The 18,581-nt window shown below is 39.1% G+C and overlaps 1 protein-coding gene across 2 annotated transcripts in view; it reads right to left on the reverse strand.

The window, feature by feature from the left end:
- BRIP1 (BRCA1 interacting helicase 1) overlaps positions 1–18,581 on the reverse strand; it is a 46,358-nt gene that overhangs the window by 24,445 nt on the left and 3,332 nt on the right. The window contains exons 6-14 of one of the 2 annotated variants that reach the window (XM_056506871.1): positions 18,421–18,555; positions 13,444–13,734; positions 12,793–13,005; positions 12,311–12,510; positions 9,368–9,500; positions 8,679–8,830; positions 8,426–8,597; positions 8,176–8,313; positions 7,660–7,821 (exon numbers count right to left, since the gene is read on the reverse strand). In XM_056506871.1, coding sequence (XP_056362846.1) covers positions 7,660–7,821; positions 8,176–8,313; positions 8,426–8,597; positions 8,679–8,830; positions 9,368–9,500; positions 12,311–12,510; positions 12,793–13,005; positions 13,444–13,734; positions 18,421–18,555 — 1,596 coding nt within the window. Of the gene's footprint in view, positions 1–7,659; positions 7,822–8,175; positions 8,314–8,425; positions 8,598–8,678; positions 8,831–9,367; positions 9,501–12,310; positions 12,511–12,792; positions 13,006–13,443; positions 13,735–18,420; positions 18,559–18,581 lie in introns of both variants that reach the window. The other variant, XM_056506870.1, reaches the window with a different exon arrangement.

The raw sequence follows: 18,581 nt of genomic DNA on the forward strand, positions 1-18,581 counted from the left end.
CAGGATACACCTTCTTAAGAATAATGTTGCTTATGGAAATTATTTTATTAAAAACTCCTGAGGAAAAAGACATGTCCAGTGTTATTTACTATTTACCCCACCATTCACAGAGTGCAAACTTCTTGAATGTGAAAACTCATTTTCAATGCAGTTCCTACTTATATGGGAGGAAAAATATGCAAGCAGCAAGTGTTAATTACAAGGGAAATTGGAGCATGTGTTAACGAGCTACAACAATTCAGCTTGCAGCACTTTGACAAGTCAGAGCTCACAAGTGAGAAACAATAATAGATTTTTCGTTTATTTTCCTGATGCTGTCTGCTCAGGGTATTTAAATTAGCAATGTAATAAAATATTAAACTGCCCAACTCTCAGGGTGTGAAATCCACAGGCCAAGCACTCATCTGCCAGCACAGCAGATAATTTTTTTAGACATAATATCCAATAATCTGCCACGACTGTCGCTCTGGATTGGATTTCAGTGACGAGCAGCAGCAGCAGAGAGGAGCTGCTCTGTGTAAAAAGCAAGTGCCACAGGGCACCTGAATTATTGCACAGCCCTTGCTGGCCACCACAGCAGTTCAGCAAGTCATGAGCAGTGTGTTTGCTCACTCTTTGCAGGCTGGAATTCAAAATGAGAATGTGGGACCCAAGCACAGGTGGGAATTTCCCCTGGGCTGAGGAGAACATTGCAGCATGAGGAGGAGCAGAGGGGGAAAGGGACAGCAAAGAGCTCCAGTCCCACTGCAGCACCAGCAGTCACAACAGGGCATTCCTTTCATATCACCTCACCCACATTTCCAGTCACCCAGAATATTCACCTGAGTGCCTCTCCAGCTCTTTGGGTAATTCACAGTCAGACACAGCCAGTTAAGGATGCTGCAAACTCACACCAGCAGCTTCAGAACATCAGCCACAGTGAAAAAAATTAGCATTTCCAAAGGAGGATCTTTATAGATTCTCCAATTACAGCCAAGTACTGGAAAACATATTAAAAAAAACCCAAAAAAAAACAGAAACATGAAAATGTTTCATCCCTGAGACTGAGAACAAAAAAAGGATGATCTTGGAATGTGCAATATCATCTCTTCCCTTGAGCTGTCTCTGACACTTCTCTGACCTCCTGATGAGCCACCTCAGTTCACAAAGCCACCTGGAAACTAACTGGGAAAAAAATGAATAAAAAATGAATAAAAACTTTTCCTTTGCTCAGGAGATCAGAAAGCAGCACAAGAAGTGTCCCAGGGAAAGGGGGAAGAACCTGCTCATCCAGCCACAGGCTCCTGGATCATCTCCTCCAAGGTCTCAAAGCATCTCTAATGTTTGGATTGTCCCTAATTTCCCAGAAATCAGGAAAATCACTCCATAATTTGTACATCTATGATCCTGTTATGCTATTTAAGAAGGAAAACACATTATGCAATTATCCAGATTGTCAGTTATCATCCCCAGAGATAAATTTATCTTGGCCTGCTGTCAGTAACCAAGCAGTGGGGAAAAAAAAAACCCACCAAAAATAATAAACTTAGACAACTCAAGGTCAAAAAATTCTAAATTAAAACCTTCTAATAAATCATTAAATTTTAGGAGAACTTCAACTAGCCAACTCTTCAGTTATTCCTCTGCAGAATCCAGCCCTGCTCTGGCTGTGGGTTTGCTGCAGCCTCTGTAATTGCACAAGAAATGATCCTGCCAGGCTGTGAATTGCCAGCTCCATCTGCAAATTTAGTTTGGCAGGGCTGGATTGAACTGATGACATTAAAGATAAATATTATATACCTACTTATACAAAAACTCTCATTCCAATTATTTTTGTATGGAGTTTATCATTCCTTCTGCTGTTTGTTTTTTTTTTTTTTCCATTTGAAGCAATTTCACCACAGTGCCCAAAGCAAAGTGTTCTGAGGGAATGGTTAAAATCTCCCCCCTCTCACAGGGATTCTTACAGACATTTGTACACCCAAGTCAATGGGAAAAGCGAACTGCAGACTTCAGGAATCACATGAAGATTTACAGGAGCTCCTGGAGCTCTCAGAAGGCACCTCAGATAATTGTATTTTTGGATGACTGTGAGAGCCTCAATAGCAAGACAGTTTATATGACTAATACTGAAATGATGGAAAATAGAGAATTGAACTGAAAGTAGATACTGTATATGATTAATGGGAAAAAAAAAAAATCCCATAAAACATTAAGAAGCTGAGATAAAGTTCAAAAAGAAAACTACCAGTGCAGGGGAAGAGCGAAAAACAAGTAACAAAGAAATAAAAACAGACAAGTAAAATGAAATTCTATCTGTGTTTATCAGGTGCAAATGTTGAAATGAATAATTTGGGAGCCATTAGAACTCAGCTTTTTTAGAGCACATTTTCCCCAAATCGTGGTCCATCAGACAGAAATCACTTCCCTAAGATTCCCATCTGTCCCTCAACCCTCTGCAGCTTTGGGGCTCCTGTCACTGTCACAGCACCACTGCAAACAAACGAGGCCTCTGGAGAAAGACAAAACCTCTCCCTTGGGGCAGAAAGCAAATGCTGGGCAGAAAGTGAGCATCATGATTAATTTACAATTATTTTGTAACTCACTCCTGAAATGCCAGACCTGTTTAAAGGCATCTTCCTTTCCATCCCAGGGATGCTGGGCATTAGCTGCAGTCAAAACATCTAAAATTGGATGACACACTGCAACATTCTCATCTCCTGCAGCATTAATATTGTGTTATATTTTTGTAACTGTGCCAATTATATTCTCTAACACTAAAATTATGCAGAAAGTTAATGTTGATGTAACTTTAAAGAAGAAATTTCTGTCACAAATGACACTAACAGGTCCCTACACCCTGAAAATATTTACACACAGGAGTAAATTTCTTCTTCAAAGCCCTCCTACAGCTGTCAACAGGAACATCAAGGAGAATATTACTCTTGATGAAGCATATAATACAGAAAATCACCCAAAAGAAAAAGTTCAGCATTTTTATGGAACTTAATAGATAATTCCTCAGAGTCCCATCTGTGGTGCAAAGAATGATTTTCCTATTTCATTTCAAATTCACCTTTTAATTGCAGGAACCTAATGGTTTGCAATTTTTCCTCCTTGTACATAATACAAGCAAAAAGACACTGTGGAATGTTTCTCTCTTATCTGGATATTGTCATTTTACTGTCTCAAACTTCTAAAAACAAGCTTTTGGCTGGGGAGGAAATCAGTCAGCATCAGACCTAGTGGGGAAACCCTGCACTTGCTCAATGTCTGTGGCTCTTACACAGTTCCAGATGTTCAGAACATTAATAATGCACTAACTCAAAACCTCTTTTTGAAACTTTAGAATGTGCAAATTGCATTAAAACCTCTTTGCCCTCATTAATGGTATTGTTACAATCCCAGTACTCTGGAAAATGTTTTTTGGCATTTGTTTAACTTTGTGATATTGCCATTTACTCATTTTAACAGCCAGTGCTCAAATCTTAATGCTTTTAATAGGCTGGGCTAAACAGACTACCATCCTTTGGAAATTTATTGAAGTAATTTATTAAATAAGTAAAAGTTGTCTGAAAGCAGCATTGCTTTGTTTTATTGATGGCAGGAAAAAATGGGTTTCTCATAATTTATTTACAAACCCATGTTTCAGGAAAGTTTCAGAAATGAAAATATTGTCTTTTCAGAGTTCTAGTCACTGTCTGTTACTGAAACACTCCTTGAAAACAAGAATTTCTACCAATCTCATGTATCTCAATAAGAAAAGGCTCTGTCTGAAATGCAGAAGAGCCAGACACTGAGAATTATCCTGAAATGATATCCCTTCCTCAGCCTGTCATACCTGAGGGTGCCACATTTACACCAGGCCAGGGCTTAAACCCAAGGACACAGCCTGAGGTTAAACTCAGCTCCCTCCTGTTGGCTCCAAATAATTCCCCTGAAGCTGAAGATTCTCAGTCTGTTGAAAGCAGCTCCACACTGCTCAGAGTTAATTAATATTGTTAATTCCTGCCTGGCTGGAGCTGTGGGAGGGTGCCAAGAGTGGTTTGTCAGCACAAGGGCAAACAACACCAGCCTGAGACTCCTGTGCAGGTTTGGTGGATACCTGACACAGGGAGAGGGAGCCAAGCAACAAAGAGAGGAGTCCCAGCCCAAAGGGATTTGCTGTCACCCAACCCTGGCTGCTCCCACTCCAGAAAACATCATCAGCCCAGAGAGCAGCAAAATGGGATGAGACTGACAGAGCCTGAACTCTGAGCAGCTCCTACAGTTATGAGACAGATAAAAACTCAGCAGTGAAATTTAACATTTATTTTTGCAAGTGGCAAAAGCTGCTGTGTCTCAGCACTACAACCTTCCCCCAAAACTCTCAAGGAAAACAGCCAGTGCAATGCAGCATTAATCATTTATATGCTAATTTATGCTAATTGTGGTCATGGAATAGTTTGGATTGCAAGGAACCTTTAAACAGGATCCAGTCCAACCTCCCTGTAAGCTCAGGTTTTCAAGCAGGGAATTCCAATCAGTTCCTAAGTCTTCCTGCTGAAAACACTCATTCAAACCCTTTTCAACTACAACTGTAAAAATTTTGCTTCCAAGTAATGACTCCTCAATTAGCAGATCCAAATTAACCAACAATACCTCAGAGAACACAACAAACCAAACCAACATTAACAACATTGTCCAAAGCTTCTTTTGTTAAAAAAAAAAAAAAAAAAAAAAAAAAAGCTACTAAGAAAGGTCAGTTAATTCATCATGATGGATTATCACTAAAATTTATAAGCATTAGCATTTTTCTCCTTGCTGGATAGCTTGACTTTGATATGACACATATTGAATGAATCATCCAAGATGCAGGCACCAGGCAAGATATATCTTAATGCAGACAGGTTGGCAACATGAGCCCTAATGGGCCTTATCTTAATCTTGTTTAAAAGCATCTTAGATTTCTGAGCAATCTTTTCACCTTCTGATATTCTCTTTTAGAGAGTGTTTTTTTCCTGGAGTTCCTACTGATTTTCACATAAATGCATTTTTGTTGCATAGTATCACCAGTTTTAGGAGCCTTAAAAATGATGGAGGTTTGGAATTTACTGAATGTTAAGATGGAGCTGATTTTTAAACAAGTCAATGTGCCACAACTCAACAGTGACACTAAAAATGTCCACATTGTTTGTGAATTACCCCACATGAACCATCCCAGCTGTTCAGAACAGACACCTATCAAATGTGGGGATGCACAGCTGATGGGTTGTTTGCCCATTTTCCTCCACTGCATTAACTCTATTTATTTGCCATACATATATTTTAAAGAGTCACTCTACAATTAAAAATGTATTTACTCAAATACTGATTAAGGTAAAGGGAAATTTCTCTACTATTGGTTTTTTCCCCATTCATACTACAGGTGGTAATTCCAAACAGAAATCCAATGTACACACTCAACTAAACTCCAGTTTCATAAAATTACCTGGATAGAAAGTACTCAAAATTCAGAGCATTGTCCTCAGCCTTCCAGAGAGGCAAAAAAACCCTTTATTTGCCATTTATACCAAAGTTGAAACCTCAATTCATAAAACATATTGAGCCATCAAAAAATCTGCTTAACTCATAATAGTGAGGTCCATGACCATGTGAATTAATCAGATCTTGACAGTCTTGAAAAATTCCTTTGAAGGCTGCAGCTTTTTAAAGAGAGGCAGGAATTTCCTGTGAAAATCACTTTTGAAATGCAAATATTCTGTATGATGATGAAAGAACAATACCTTGTTTTCCTTGTATTAATGTGCTTACATTATTCTGTATTTCCAACATATTAATCTCAGAGGCAACCCAATCCCAAATAAAAGTAGTAGGAAGAAAAAGGGCATCCATAGAAAAATATTGGCAATGTGATTTTAAAATATCATCCTTCAATTGTCTGCAATTTCTATTTATCAATACTTTGCTGGGCTCAGGGAGTGTTCCTGCAAAGAACAGAACACTCAGTGTGTGCAGGGTGACCTTTCAGTAAGGCAGAAGGGCAGGGAGGGGGAAGGTTCCAGAGCTGGCCAGCAATTGTTTTCCTCCTTTATTAAATGTCATTACAAAGTCTCCCTGTACTTACAATTCACATTACTATTCTCATAAAAACTTTCATAAATATTTGTCAGGTCTGGATATGGAAGATCAGCTCTCCAGTGTGACACACCTGGAAAGATAACGCTGCAAACTGAAAGATGGTCCAGATAAATCCTTAAATAAATTGAAGATTTCTTGTCAGATCATTTCCTTTGCATGGAAATGCAGAGTTTTGTGAGGTGAAATAAATTTATGCTCAGTAATCTGCTTTTTCAGGGGCTTACATTACCTGGTCTGATGTGGTCACCTAATGGTTACTGTCAGGAACTGCACTGTGGCTCCAATTCCTAAAGACACCCAGGCAAGAAACAACCCTCCCTTTGCAGCCTGCCAGTTAAGTAATAAAAGATGAAGGGTTTGTAAAAAAATAATAAATAGTTTTTATTTCATTTTATGAAATACTCTTTGTTTAGGAAGCTTAGCAATGAGGGGAAAGGTCTGAAATTCCATTTCCATCACGTTGTGCCTTTTAATCATTTGGTAGGATTTTCTGGAGATTTTTTTTTGAGAGGTCTTTTTGTTTTATCTGTTAAGATGATTTTTAAAAGTCATAAATAATCACTTAAAATTTAAGAAGTCACACCCTTGCAAGCAGTACAAGAAAAATGAGTATGAGTTACAGAATTATCTTGCAGGTTTATATTCCTGTTCCTGACCATAAACAACAGTAACAACAAATAGAGAAGAAAGCAGAACTACTGGGAGATCCAGATTAACCATAATTAGATAACTGTTGTCAGTGAAATTAGATATTACATAGCTTGAAATGGAGAAATTTGATTCCTTTCAGCCAATGTCAGTGAGCAATTCCCCTGACTAAAGAAAAATACACTCCAATCTCCAATGCAGTGAAATGGAACAAAAAACAAGGGAAGGAGAAATTAACTGGATGAATTCTGCATTCCGGTAGCACAGAAAGAACATGCAAAGGCATTCTTCCTTCTGAGTTATACACAAAGTATCATTTCATGATGTGATTTTTAATTTTTTTTCTTAAAAAACAATTTCTAAACCTTCAGGGAAACAACATAAGGAAAAAATATGGATCTGGCAGGTTTTGTGGTAATGCTAATTGAAATGACTGTCTGTACAAGTACATACAATTGTGTGTACACAAGCACATCTGTTGAGAAAAACCAAACATGAAAACAAACCTGAATGCCAAGAAACAACAATATATACCCATTGTGTTACTACAATACATTTATTTGATAAACATTTCTTTATGTAGATGTATAAAGGAGATCACAATGTATTTTAAAGATACATGATCTTGATGCCTTAAGTCTTAAATTTTTCTGTTCTGCTTGGGCATGCAGCTTTTAGTTTTATATTAAGGGTTACTAGGATCATAGGCTGGTGAAGACAAAACAGTCCTATTCCAGCTGGGGATTCAAAGAAAATCTCTTCAAACTTCAGGCCCTGAGCATAAACAACGTGAAAAGAGCAGGGTGGGCAGGCAAGCGAGGAGGGTGAAACTTCATGATTTGAGGCTATTAATTGGACTTCTGTATGCAAATGGACTAAAACCTATAAAAATGTGAGTTCTCCTGAGCTTACCTTATAGGATGGCAAGAAGCAGAGAATTCCTTGGCCAATTGTGTGGCAGACTGCCAGCAGCAGTGCTCCCACCTCGTCCTGGAACTCGAAGGTCTCGGTGTGCTGGAAGGTGGCGCACAGCTTGCGCCCGTTGGGTCCCGCTCCCACCGTGCCGACCCACACCTGGGGTGTGCACAAAGTTCATTCTAAACCAGGCTGCACAAACCAGCTTCACTAAGTGCATTTTAAGTGTGAAAGAAATATTGAGGTATTTCTCAAATTTGTATCAGTACTTGATGCGCAGTAATTGATGTGAGGTGGTTGTTACCAGTATAGCACGATGCACTTCTCTAGGGAAAAGTGTCTAAAAAGTGCCTCCTTATTTAATTAAAAATGTCCTTTCCCATTGCATTAAGCCAAGCAACAGTCTGGCCCTTTCTTTTAACTGACAGAATGGCTTTGCCATCACTTTGATTTGGTTTTAGCACCATGGGCAGCATTAGAGCTCAGCAGAGGGAAGAGCCATGCCCCGCTCACCTGGGAATTGCGGATAACGTGATTCGCCTCCAGCTGAATGGAAAACTTCACCCCAAGCTCTGAGGAAAAGGAATCCATGGGAGAGAGTGTGCCTGATGTCAGAACAATTGTTCTAACTTCATTTAAGTCAGAAAAAGCCTAGGTGAGAGAAAGAAAAGCAAGAATTTGGAACATCAGTACAATCTCTTTCAGATCTGATGTGATTTGTTATCACTCAGATTATTTTAGGTTTTTTTCACACTCAGCTCACCACAGCAGGGTTCAAGCACCAAAAATTCAGCATGTGGACAAGGGTTTTCTGCCTTGAACTCTTTTTGTGCTTGGGCCTCGTGAAGAAGGGACTTGCATCTGCATCACCACGTTGGTTTTCTGCCATCCAGGTGTAAGTTTGTTGTAGAGCAACCCTGTAATCATCTGCAAACCTATACAGAGAGAAATATCAGTAAAAACTACAATTAAACAATCAAACTGTGAGCATTCAGCTCATAAATGTTAGGCCTGACCTGCTGTTCTCTTTGAAGAGACAGGAGAGGACCATGAACAGGCCTTTGAGCACAATCTGTGTTGCAGGGCTCACAACTGGCACCTCAATAAGTTCCTCTCTCCCATGCATAGACACTTTTTCTTCTTTTTCCAGGACAGCAGCAAGATGTTTCTGCAAGAGGCAAATTCCACAGTAACAACATTCTAAGTGACTTCTCAAACCAAAGTTAAGAGAGATACAAGACTGTCAGCTCACTGCTTTAAAAGGTTATTTAAAACACCTATAAAGTCAGGGGGAAAGGGGCAAAGAAGGTCCAAAGGAAAGGGAATGATCCTTTCAATTTTTACCAATGCTTTTAACATATCTGGCTTACATAGAAAAGAGGGGTAAACTTGAAAATAGGGTAAAAACATTTCAACATTCAATAAAAACGCAGCTGGATAGAATAGGCAAAAACATCACTGGTTTAATGGTTCAAATAAAATAATTCTATGTGAGCAATTGTATCCTTCAAAACATTGATCCTCCAAAATTCCAGTAGCTTGAGTGGATTACTCCTGGTTTTCATCAGGAATGATTTTCAGACAACTTTTCAATATTGCAGTAAATTAGAAGACATGTTTGCATTTAACTTCTGTGCATTTTAAGATGTTTAACACCACCAATATTCTACATGGTGATGTTCATTTACATAACACACAACATTACCTGTAAAATGGGAAAAGTAATGCCAGTTATTCCCATTTTGTGCAAAAAGCTGAGCATTTCTTTGCCACTCCACACCTTACAGGCAGTTTCATAGGCTCTCTCCACCAGCTGCCCTGAGCTCTCCTGCAACCAGCTGAAAGAGAAAAAGCAGAAATCATTTCAGCATTGATTTTAGAGATTTAGAGACACTTTGCACGTACAAAGCAAACCTCAAAAATTGCACCAGACTTCTAAGATGATGATAAATGTTTCACTCCATTTAAGGAGAGAGATTTTGCTTTTCCATTGTGCCTGTTTTTCACTGTTGAACTCCCATGGAACTGCTTTGGATGCAGCTCATTGAAATGAGAAGAAAATGTCTCCCCACATGGTTATACTTTATAAAGAAAAGTAATTAAAATGTAATTTCCTCTTATGATATGTCAGGTTAATTCAAGCAAGACTTCTGCTGCATATCTAAAGCCACTCATCACTACTCCAATTGCTGCAGGTTGGTTTATCATCCCTGTCAACTGCTGACTTTCCAATTAAGAACAAATCCTGAGGCATGAAATGAACACTTTTCATATTACCACACAGAAAGGAAAGTAGGACAATAAAAACTGCACACTTAAACCTATCCACAGGTATTGGCAACTGCTGCAACTTGAAGCAGAATTAGAACTGTAATACAATGCAAAATGTGATTGCTAAAAGCATGAGCTAAACATGGAGCTCATCTCATTTGGGGCAGAGCTGGAATTTTCTCTGAGTGAGCATGTCCTCCTTCACCCCTGCAGAACCACAAGAGCTTGTCTCTGGCTGGAAAAGCAGGCAGCTCCCTCTCCCTCCCTCCCAGGAAAGGCTGGAGCTGTCTGCTCCATCAAAAGGCAGGAGGCATCAAAAGGACAGCTGTCAGTGCTGCAACAGCTCAAACTATTTACCTGCAAAACCAGTTCAGCATTAGCAACTCAAGAGCAAGGCTCTGGGACTGCTTCAGTTCTAAATTTCCTGCCCTGTCACCATAAATAATCTGATCCATGGAACAATTAAAATATAACTTCCCTTCTGCCAGGTTAAATGCAAACAAAACCTCACCAATACTGCCACAACAATCACTTCTTTGGCTATAATTTGCTTCATCTCATTAATGAATCGTGATCACTAACACAGGCAGAATTTGGCCCCAATTCCTCAAATGTAACATCAAAAAGACCTGGAATTGAAATTAGGACAAGGCCTCTATGACAGAAATTAAACAGATTTACAATGGGTAAAACACTTCAGGAAATGTAAAATGCCTCCCTGTTATAAACTTCAAACACCATCACATACTTTTGACATAATAAATGCAAATACAAATTTAACACAATGGCCAAATATCACCAAAAAACACTAAATTCTCAAATAAATTCCATCTGAAGTATTTACTTGCAAAGCCTGTAAAATCATTTTTAGAGCTAAGCAGGAAGCATAAATAAAATTAGCTAGATTCCCAGAAAGGTCTCTCTGGTTTTGAAGTGGAAATTGCTGTATGCAGTATTTCCAGGAAAAGAATGAATGGATGCTGCACACATGCCTTCAATTCCAGGAAGAGCATTTGCTGCTTCCCTCACTACCAGAAAATTCCACTGTTGACACAGCATATTCCATTGAACAAAGTGCTCAGCCCTGCTAAATGTGCATCTCTCAGAGCTGCCAGCACACCTCCACTGGTGCAGCTGCAAATTCCTCACAAAGGTCACTGCAGCACCTCTGTGGCACTAAGCCCATCCTTAAGTGCTTTCTGGAATGAGGGCCCAGGATCTTTGGAAGTGAAATAAGATTTTTTTCTAGCTCCCCATGCATTTGGCAGAGCCATGTCACTGTGCAGGGGTATTTTACCTATTACTGGCTACTTACACCCAGTCCTCTACTTTCCAGCAACTGCTTTTCATGCTGCTGGCAGATTTGCCAAGACAATCAACTTTAGTTTTCCTGATAAGGTTAAAAAGCTTGAGGCAGTCAAATCTTCAGCCATGCTGTTCTTATGTTTTACTAAAAAGTTTAACATTTGAAATATCCAAGGTAGAAGAATTTGCTTCTGCCAAGCAGAAAAAGTCCCTTGTGTCTGTAAGACACAAACTTTAACTCTGACAAGAGTGAGGATGGGAGAGTGAACACCTCCTGTGCTGTCCTGCACAGTCTGTTGCAGTAAATGAAGATACTGCACACAGTAAAGCAGAACTTAGTCAAATGTGAAATCACTTGGAGCATTATTCACTTTCTTCTGCTGACTTTGATGCTTCTACCTCACCCAAAAGACTTTGCCCTGGACCTCTCATTTCTTCCTGGGCTTTTGTCCATTTGCTTTTGTTACATCTCCTCTCATGATTTTCAACTTATGTTCAGCTCTTCCCCTTCCAGGAAGTTGTTTCCCAGGCAAAACAAAGAGCATGACTGACAAATTCAGTTTCAACTATGAAGAATTTGGTGGATTCCAATCTGATTCCAAGAACAGATTCCAACCCATTCCAAATACCTCCTGTCCAAGGCTCTGAAAGCATTCTATAAACATGAACTAATTCTTTGAAAAAATAATGCTATTATTATTTGTAAAATAAGCAAACAGAAATATAAAAATTCATCTTATGAAAACTTTCATGCTGAGCTTTATAAAGCAGAAGTCCAAAAAATGCCTCATAAAGAGCAGCACATCATTCAAGAGAACAAGACTTTTTAAAATAGAAGTCCAATGTTTCCATATGTTTCTCCAGTAGTTTATTTAACAGATCAAAATAGTTTATCTAATAGATCAAACCCTGTGGATTCCTCAAACAAACATAAATCAAACATCTGCACAGATCTAAATGTACCTTTGCTGCATTTTATCTGATGCGACAGAGTAACTTATACCATCAAATGGAATCAAAAGTAATTTTAAAAAGTATTAATTGATATAAAGCAATAAAGAAGTTGCCTTACTTGATCAAGGAGCAGCACACAGCCTGGAGGGGCTCATGGTGCTTCTGCCTGATGCTGCTGCTGACCATGAGCTCCAGCTCCTCCCGGGCAGCTCGCAGCTGGCTCTCGGTGACCCCGTAGCTCACCGACTCCCGAGCACAGTCCTCAATGTTGTGGGCTTCATCCAAAATGACTACTTGGTCTTTTAGATGAATGTCCATCTAAAAAAGAAAATTATTGTCTAGTAAAACAGAGTGAAAGACATGAGAAACAGTAACTAACAGGATCCTGTTAAAAAAAGGCATATTCTGCATCACAGTGAAAATGAAGCTTTTCAGGCTCAAAATTAATTCCCATAAGCTAGAAAATATTCAAGGGGAAAAAACCCCAGGAGTTATTTTGTAGATAGTATTTTGCGCATGAATGGGAACTCAGAAACATAATATCCAGTGGGCAATTTCTTTTTAACTCCAGTTCTTGCCGCCTGTCACCAATATACTCACACTGTCCCGGATCTGTGGGTCCAGGAGATAATTGTAAGGACAGAACACGATGTCTGCCCCCAGCATGAGCTCTCTGGCTGCAAAGTAGGGACAGGCACGAAGCTTCCTGCCCAGGCTCACCAGGTCTTCAATGTCCCAAGCCATGGGTGCAGGCTGCAGGGCATGGTGCTCACTGAGCTTGTGAGTACCGTGGTAATAGGAGCAGGACTTGCCCTGAAAGCAAAGAGCAGAGATTTAGTGGGTACAAGAAATAATGAAAAACATTCCAATGTTCCATGCACCTGGCTATTTCTTGGAAACATTTCTAACAGCTGCTTTTTATGCCAGACAGTAACACCTCATGTCAGGTAAATCCACGTTTCTAAATTGTACATCAATACAGGACACTTCTTTCTTCATTTATAAACCCAGAGATAACACTGTAATAAGACTTAAATTAACCTGGCAGTCATAAACCTTATTCCTGTCATCATAAGTTTCTGCAATATTGCTACTGTGTATTAACATTCTCTAACAATTAATATTTAATTTTAATGTCACCAGGTGGCATTTAACCAAGGTAATACAAAGAAGTAAAAAATGTTACTCATTCCAGCTGTTAAATCCGACTTTGTTTAATGAACGCTCATTTACTCAAACAAAATTACTCACATGTTTTCCTTCCAGCAATTCTACACACATTTCATTCCTGTTACTGCTGTTGGACACCACTGGATGAATACAGGTATAGTCCCTGCTGGAAAGGATTGTCATGGGGACACAGGAATATGCTGTCCTCTGCAGCTCCCTGCTGATCTGGGTTATTTGCTTGTGTGTTCGTGTCCCAAAAAAAATTTTGGGAACACACAACCGATCTCCATTTTCTTTCTTCTTTGTGTGACTGGGATCTTTATCAGGTTCTTTCCCAGAAGAACAGGAACACTCAGTGCAAGGGCCAGGAGGCTGCAAACCAAGACAAAAAAATGATTCACAAAATCCCACCATGAGATGAATGTGCTAAATCTGCTCATTGTCTGCAAAGTGCTCTCTGGGATGGCTGGTTCAGTCACCAGGGCTGCAAAAAGTTCTGAAATGTTAAAGCACCACATCCTTGCCTGGAAATCCCTAAAAAAAAAAAAAATTCCAGCAATCACAATTTTATCATAACCCAATGAGAAAGAATGATTAATCCAGTGGAATATTTACACACGTGAATAATGCAAATAAAGCTTCTTACATTGAAGCTTCAGCTCCAGTGATCAAGAATCCAAAACCTTTAATGAAGAAAACTTGGAACAGACACTCAAAATAGGTTTTTTTCCTTAAAGCAAGCAGAAGTGTAGACAGTCCAGGAACTCAGTGTGCAGATAAAACAGACTATACCACACACTCTCCATTAGAAACATGTTTGCTGTGCCTTTCTGCCAAAGGCCATGGAGTAACCAGGAGAATAAAAGAAACACAGGGAATAATTCTAAACAGAACCTAATCCTGTAAAATATTTGCTAAAAGCCTTTTTTTTTTTCCTCCCAGAGAAGCAGTGTCTTTCAGAACATGAAATACTGAACAACTGACATGAAATTGTCATGATGAATTTGAAGAGACACATAGGAAAGAAGGAACTCAAGTGTAACCATGTCCAAACACACCTCTCATGAAAAATAAAGAGTTCTGTCAGTGCCAAAGAGTTTGTGTTTGGGCTCCAGGTGGTGGTGCAGGTAACAGCATGTAGCTGTACTCCTCCCTCCTTTAAGTGTATCAGTAAGATTATCCATGATAAACAAATGCTAAGTCATGCTGTGTGTTACACCACAATTCTGGGGATCAAGCTGTCTTCAGCTCCACTCCAAGGAAAAGCAAGTTCGTGTTACCCTCAGCCCCACTCAGCCTTGTGTGCCATTAAATATTACAATACATGATAGAGAGCATGTAAATGTAACCCTCTGGAGCTGCCACTCACTGGGATAAAAGGTTCACTGATGTGCCAAATAAACAGGCCTCAAAGCAGATAAAGTTACACCATGCTGGAATTGTTACATTCCCCTCTCAGGTTGCCAGGAACAGCAGATTTCATTACCCTGTGCTGCCACATTAAATAGCCAGTTCCAAATATCCTGCCTTCTATATTGAATAATTACTTATTCACTGAAAGGATAAAAAGAAGAGTTATGAATGGCGCTCTTGTCACCAGGCAAGCAGGAAACAGCTGACATATGGTATATGTTACATACGTGCAATGCCCAGCTCTGGGCTCACACACAAAGCTCCAGTGCTAATGCTACCTTGATATTTCTATCAGTCACATTCTGCTTTGCTCCTGGAAATAATGAAAACCACATTACCAAGCTAAAAATTAATTTAACTGAAGCAGTGACTGTGTAGAACATGTCTATCTTTTAATTTGAATCCAAGTAAGACTGTGTTTTCAGAGGGAAAAACAACACAGGACACCAAGATGAGACTTTACCTCTATATTCATAGAGATAAATATATGAAAAATATTTCACTGCTAAGCCAAATAAAAATAATAGAAAAATATTAAGACCCATCAGGCAGCTCTTTTGCAAGAGTTCTTAGAACAAAACAACAGGAAAATGCAGCTCAAATTAATATATAAAAACATGAACAAAAAGTTCTCCTATGATTGGCTTAAAATATCAGATATTATCCTTTCCATAAAAAAAGAAATAATGTGTTCTTATGTGTGAGGCTTATAAATTACAGTATTTTACAGGTAGGCTTAAAAGTTTGGTTTAAGAGGTTTGGAATTGGTATAATAGTGGCATTAAGAAGCACTTTAGCCATTATTTCAGTACTAAAATGTTACCTTTAACTTTGAAAAAAGTTTTATGTTCAAAAAACACTCAAACCCACAATATTGAGAAAGTTGTAAACCCAGGCTGATTTTATAGTAAGTAGTTAAGAAATAAAACTGCCTGCAGTAGTCACAGCATTTCTGAAAGCCACAGCCACCATTAGCCCCAAATCCATTAATAAATAAAACCTTTTTAGAAGGTCCTTCATCATGAAGAAAAACTTTAGAAAATCAGTTAAAACACAGTTTAAAAATTGAGTTCTTCATATTCTTTCCACATTACTCAAGTGAGTTGATTAGCACTTGAATCCTTAAAATACCATCTTTAAATTTTATTAAAGGCAAACTATTTTAATTCTGTATTTCTCTAAGCAGAACCAACTGTGGATATCATATAGCAACACCTAATGTGGTGTTCCTCTCCCATTTCTACAGCAGACAGAAAGAAAAGTCTCCATGAACAAGGAGTTTTATTGGCAGTGCTGCCTCAAAGCACAAATTTTTACACTCATACTACAGAGATATTGTAGATGCACAAAACGCAACAAAAATTAGAAAATGTTTCAATTTATCTATGAAGGAATTAGGGAAGGAAGCTGATTAGAAATAATTCATATTAAGACAACAGAATTGTATTTCATAATACCCTCTGGCTTCAGAACTAAACCTGTTTTCAGCTGTTGGAATCTGAACGAGGGATTTTCATTTGGAGGAGAGTAAAAAAGATCCTCCTGTACTTTGTGCAGTATTTAATGAGAAACACCCAGCAACAGATGCCATTAGAGATCAGATATCAGCCTATATGGACCTTAGGCTAATGCAGCTTGTTTGTACTTCTGTCAGGGCTAGATAAAACAGCCTATCACATCAATATTTATATGGCAAAAACGTGGAAGTCCGATTAAAAAAGGAATAATCAAGTCCACCACCCTGTCCCGTGTGTAAAATAGAGCTAAACAAACACTGGGGCTGTGATCTTTGAAACACAAAGAGGTAAGAGGAGTTCTTCATATCTCCATCTACATTTCCCAGTTACAAAGGCACCTGAATGCTGCAGCAGTGAATGTCTCTTGTGTGAAATATCACACAAGCACAATCTAGGCAGATATCAGCAGTGACATTACCAGAGCTTTTCAACTGCTCCTTTGGAAGCTCTCAAAGCCCAGTATTCTGCTGCTGCTGCAGCCTCTTGTTTAAAGCACACAAAGCAGCTGTTTATCCTCCCCCAGTCACCAGCAGGTGAACCCGGTTCAATATTTATCACAGGCTTTCACAGATCACTGCTAACCAAGCAAACGTTTTAATTAAGCTGGAACTTGCTTCAAAGAGCTCATTCAAAACGTCAATCAGCAGGAAAAGGATCAGATACAGTGTCAGGTGAGAGCATGTAATACAAATCCACAACTTTCTTCATCCCATCGTGGTAAATTAGCCCATTCTGGAGTCCAGACCCTGATTGTAACAGGCTGCCAGTCCCCTGGAATGTGTAACAGAAGTCACTCAAACCCCATTGTGCAGGTTGTAAGCAATATGTTAAACTGCAATGGGCTAGCACATTAAGACAGATTCTTTTCACAGTTGTTTTTTGATACCCCAAGTGTTTGTTACACTACTCTCCATTTACTGTTTACTTTCTTTCCCTGCTAGAAAGGGGGATTCCTTAACCCAGCTGCCCCAGTTTCTCAGGCCATATGCTTTGACAGAAGTAATCAAGAGAGTACCCTGAGGGTATAATTTCCCCTTTAAACTCTCACTGGAGCTGCCCTCCCTTGCAGGAGTTAATAGCAGAGGGCCAGAGTTGGATTCCCAGGCTCTGGAGTGAGAACAGCTTTGGATGCTCAGGCACACACATCTGCAGGTGTTGGGATGCAGCAGTGCTGGGCAGCGCCTCTCCAGCCAACCCATTCTCCCTCTTGTAGTATAAACAGGGCTTGATCAGAAACTAAATCTGCTTGGAGCAGAGGACTGGCCACAGTAAAACACAGCTCATCCAAAGGCAGGGTAGCCTCAGTGAACAGGACAATGCTGTTATCATTCTTGTATCACCCTGAATACACAGTCCATCAGGGTAAGTGTTGAACAGAAGCTCTGCTGACTTCATGTCCTAACCACAACCAGAAAAGCACTTTTACACCCAACAGCCTGTGAAGTGATGCTCTTCCTGTTGGAAACTAAATGCAATTAAAGCTCAGAACTACTAATGAGAAATAAGGCTTTATTTTCTGCAATTTTCTTGATACCAGACAAGTTCTCAGTGTGCTAAAGGGAAAGTTCATCACAGCAAAATAATACCTTATTCTTTCATCCTTAAAAAGAAACTTAAACAGAAATAACTCCCTTTCTTTCTTCTTAGATTACTTCTTCCTAAAGATGTAGCAAAGTAGTTTTCAATTTTCTTCTAGACAAAAAATTTCTAGAAGTTTCAGATCAAATTTTTCATGTACCCACACCAAAGTACCAAAGGAAATTTTATAGCCAAGAAGGGAGAATGTCTCTATTTGAAAATCAACAGCACACTCTGGTGGTGTTTGGATTTCAAACTACCAATTGAAGCTCAGTGGCACAAAGCATTTCAAATCTTACTCAAAAATCTACAAAGGTTTCCAAAACTAATAAAAAACTATCTCCTATCTAATTATCTACAATACAGATTCACTTTTGTTAAGAAAAGTGGAAATAAAAAAGAAAACACAGAGGAACCTTAGCATTAGCTGCAATGTTTGCTCCAACTTCATTAAGCTGCATTTCATGCACAACCCTTTCACAGAAAATATTGTTTAAAATTGTTCTTGAACTAACACTCCTGATGTAAAAGGTATTACTGAATTACTCACTGTTTGGGGAGAAAAGGTAGCAGTTTTCATGCTTTTTTCAGAGTGAACAGTCAGCTCTCCATTTTTCCTCTGATGATAAACTTCTAAAGCATCAACCAACTGCACTCCTTTTGCACAGCAGTGACGTTTTCTAAGCTGCTGGGGAAAGAAACAGTGTAAAA

Source organism: Oenanthe melanoleuca, chromosome 19, assembly GCF_029582105.1.
Source record: "Oenanthe melanoleuca isolate GR-GAL-2019-014 chromosome 19, OMel1.0, whole genome shotgun sequence".
Lineage (NCBI taxonomy): Eukaryota > Metazoa > Chordata > Aves > Passeriformes > Muscicapidae > Oenanthe > Oenanthe melanoleuca.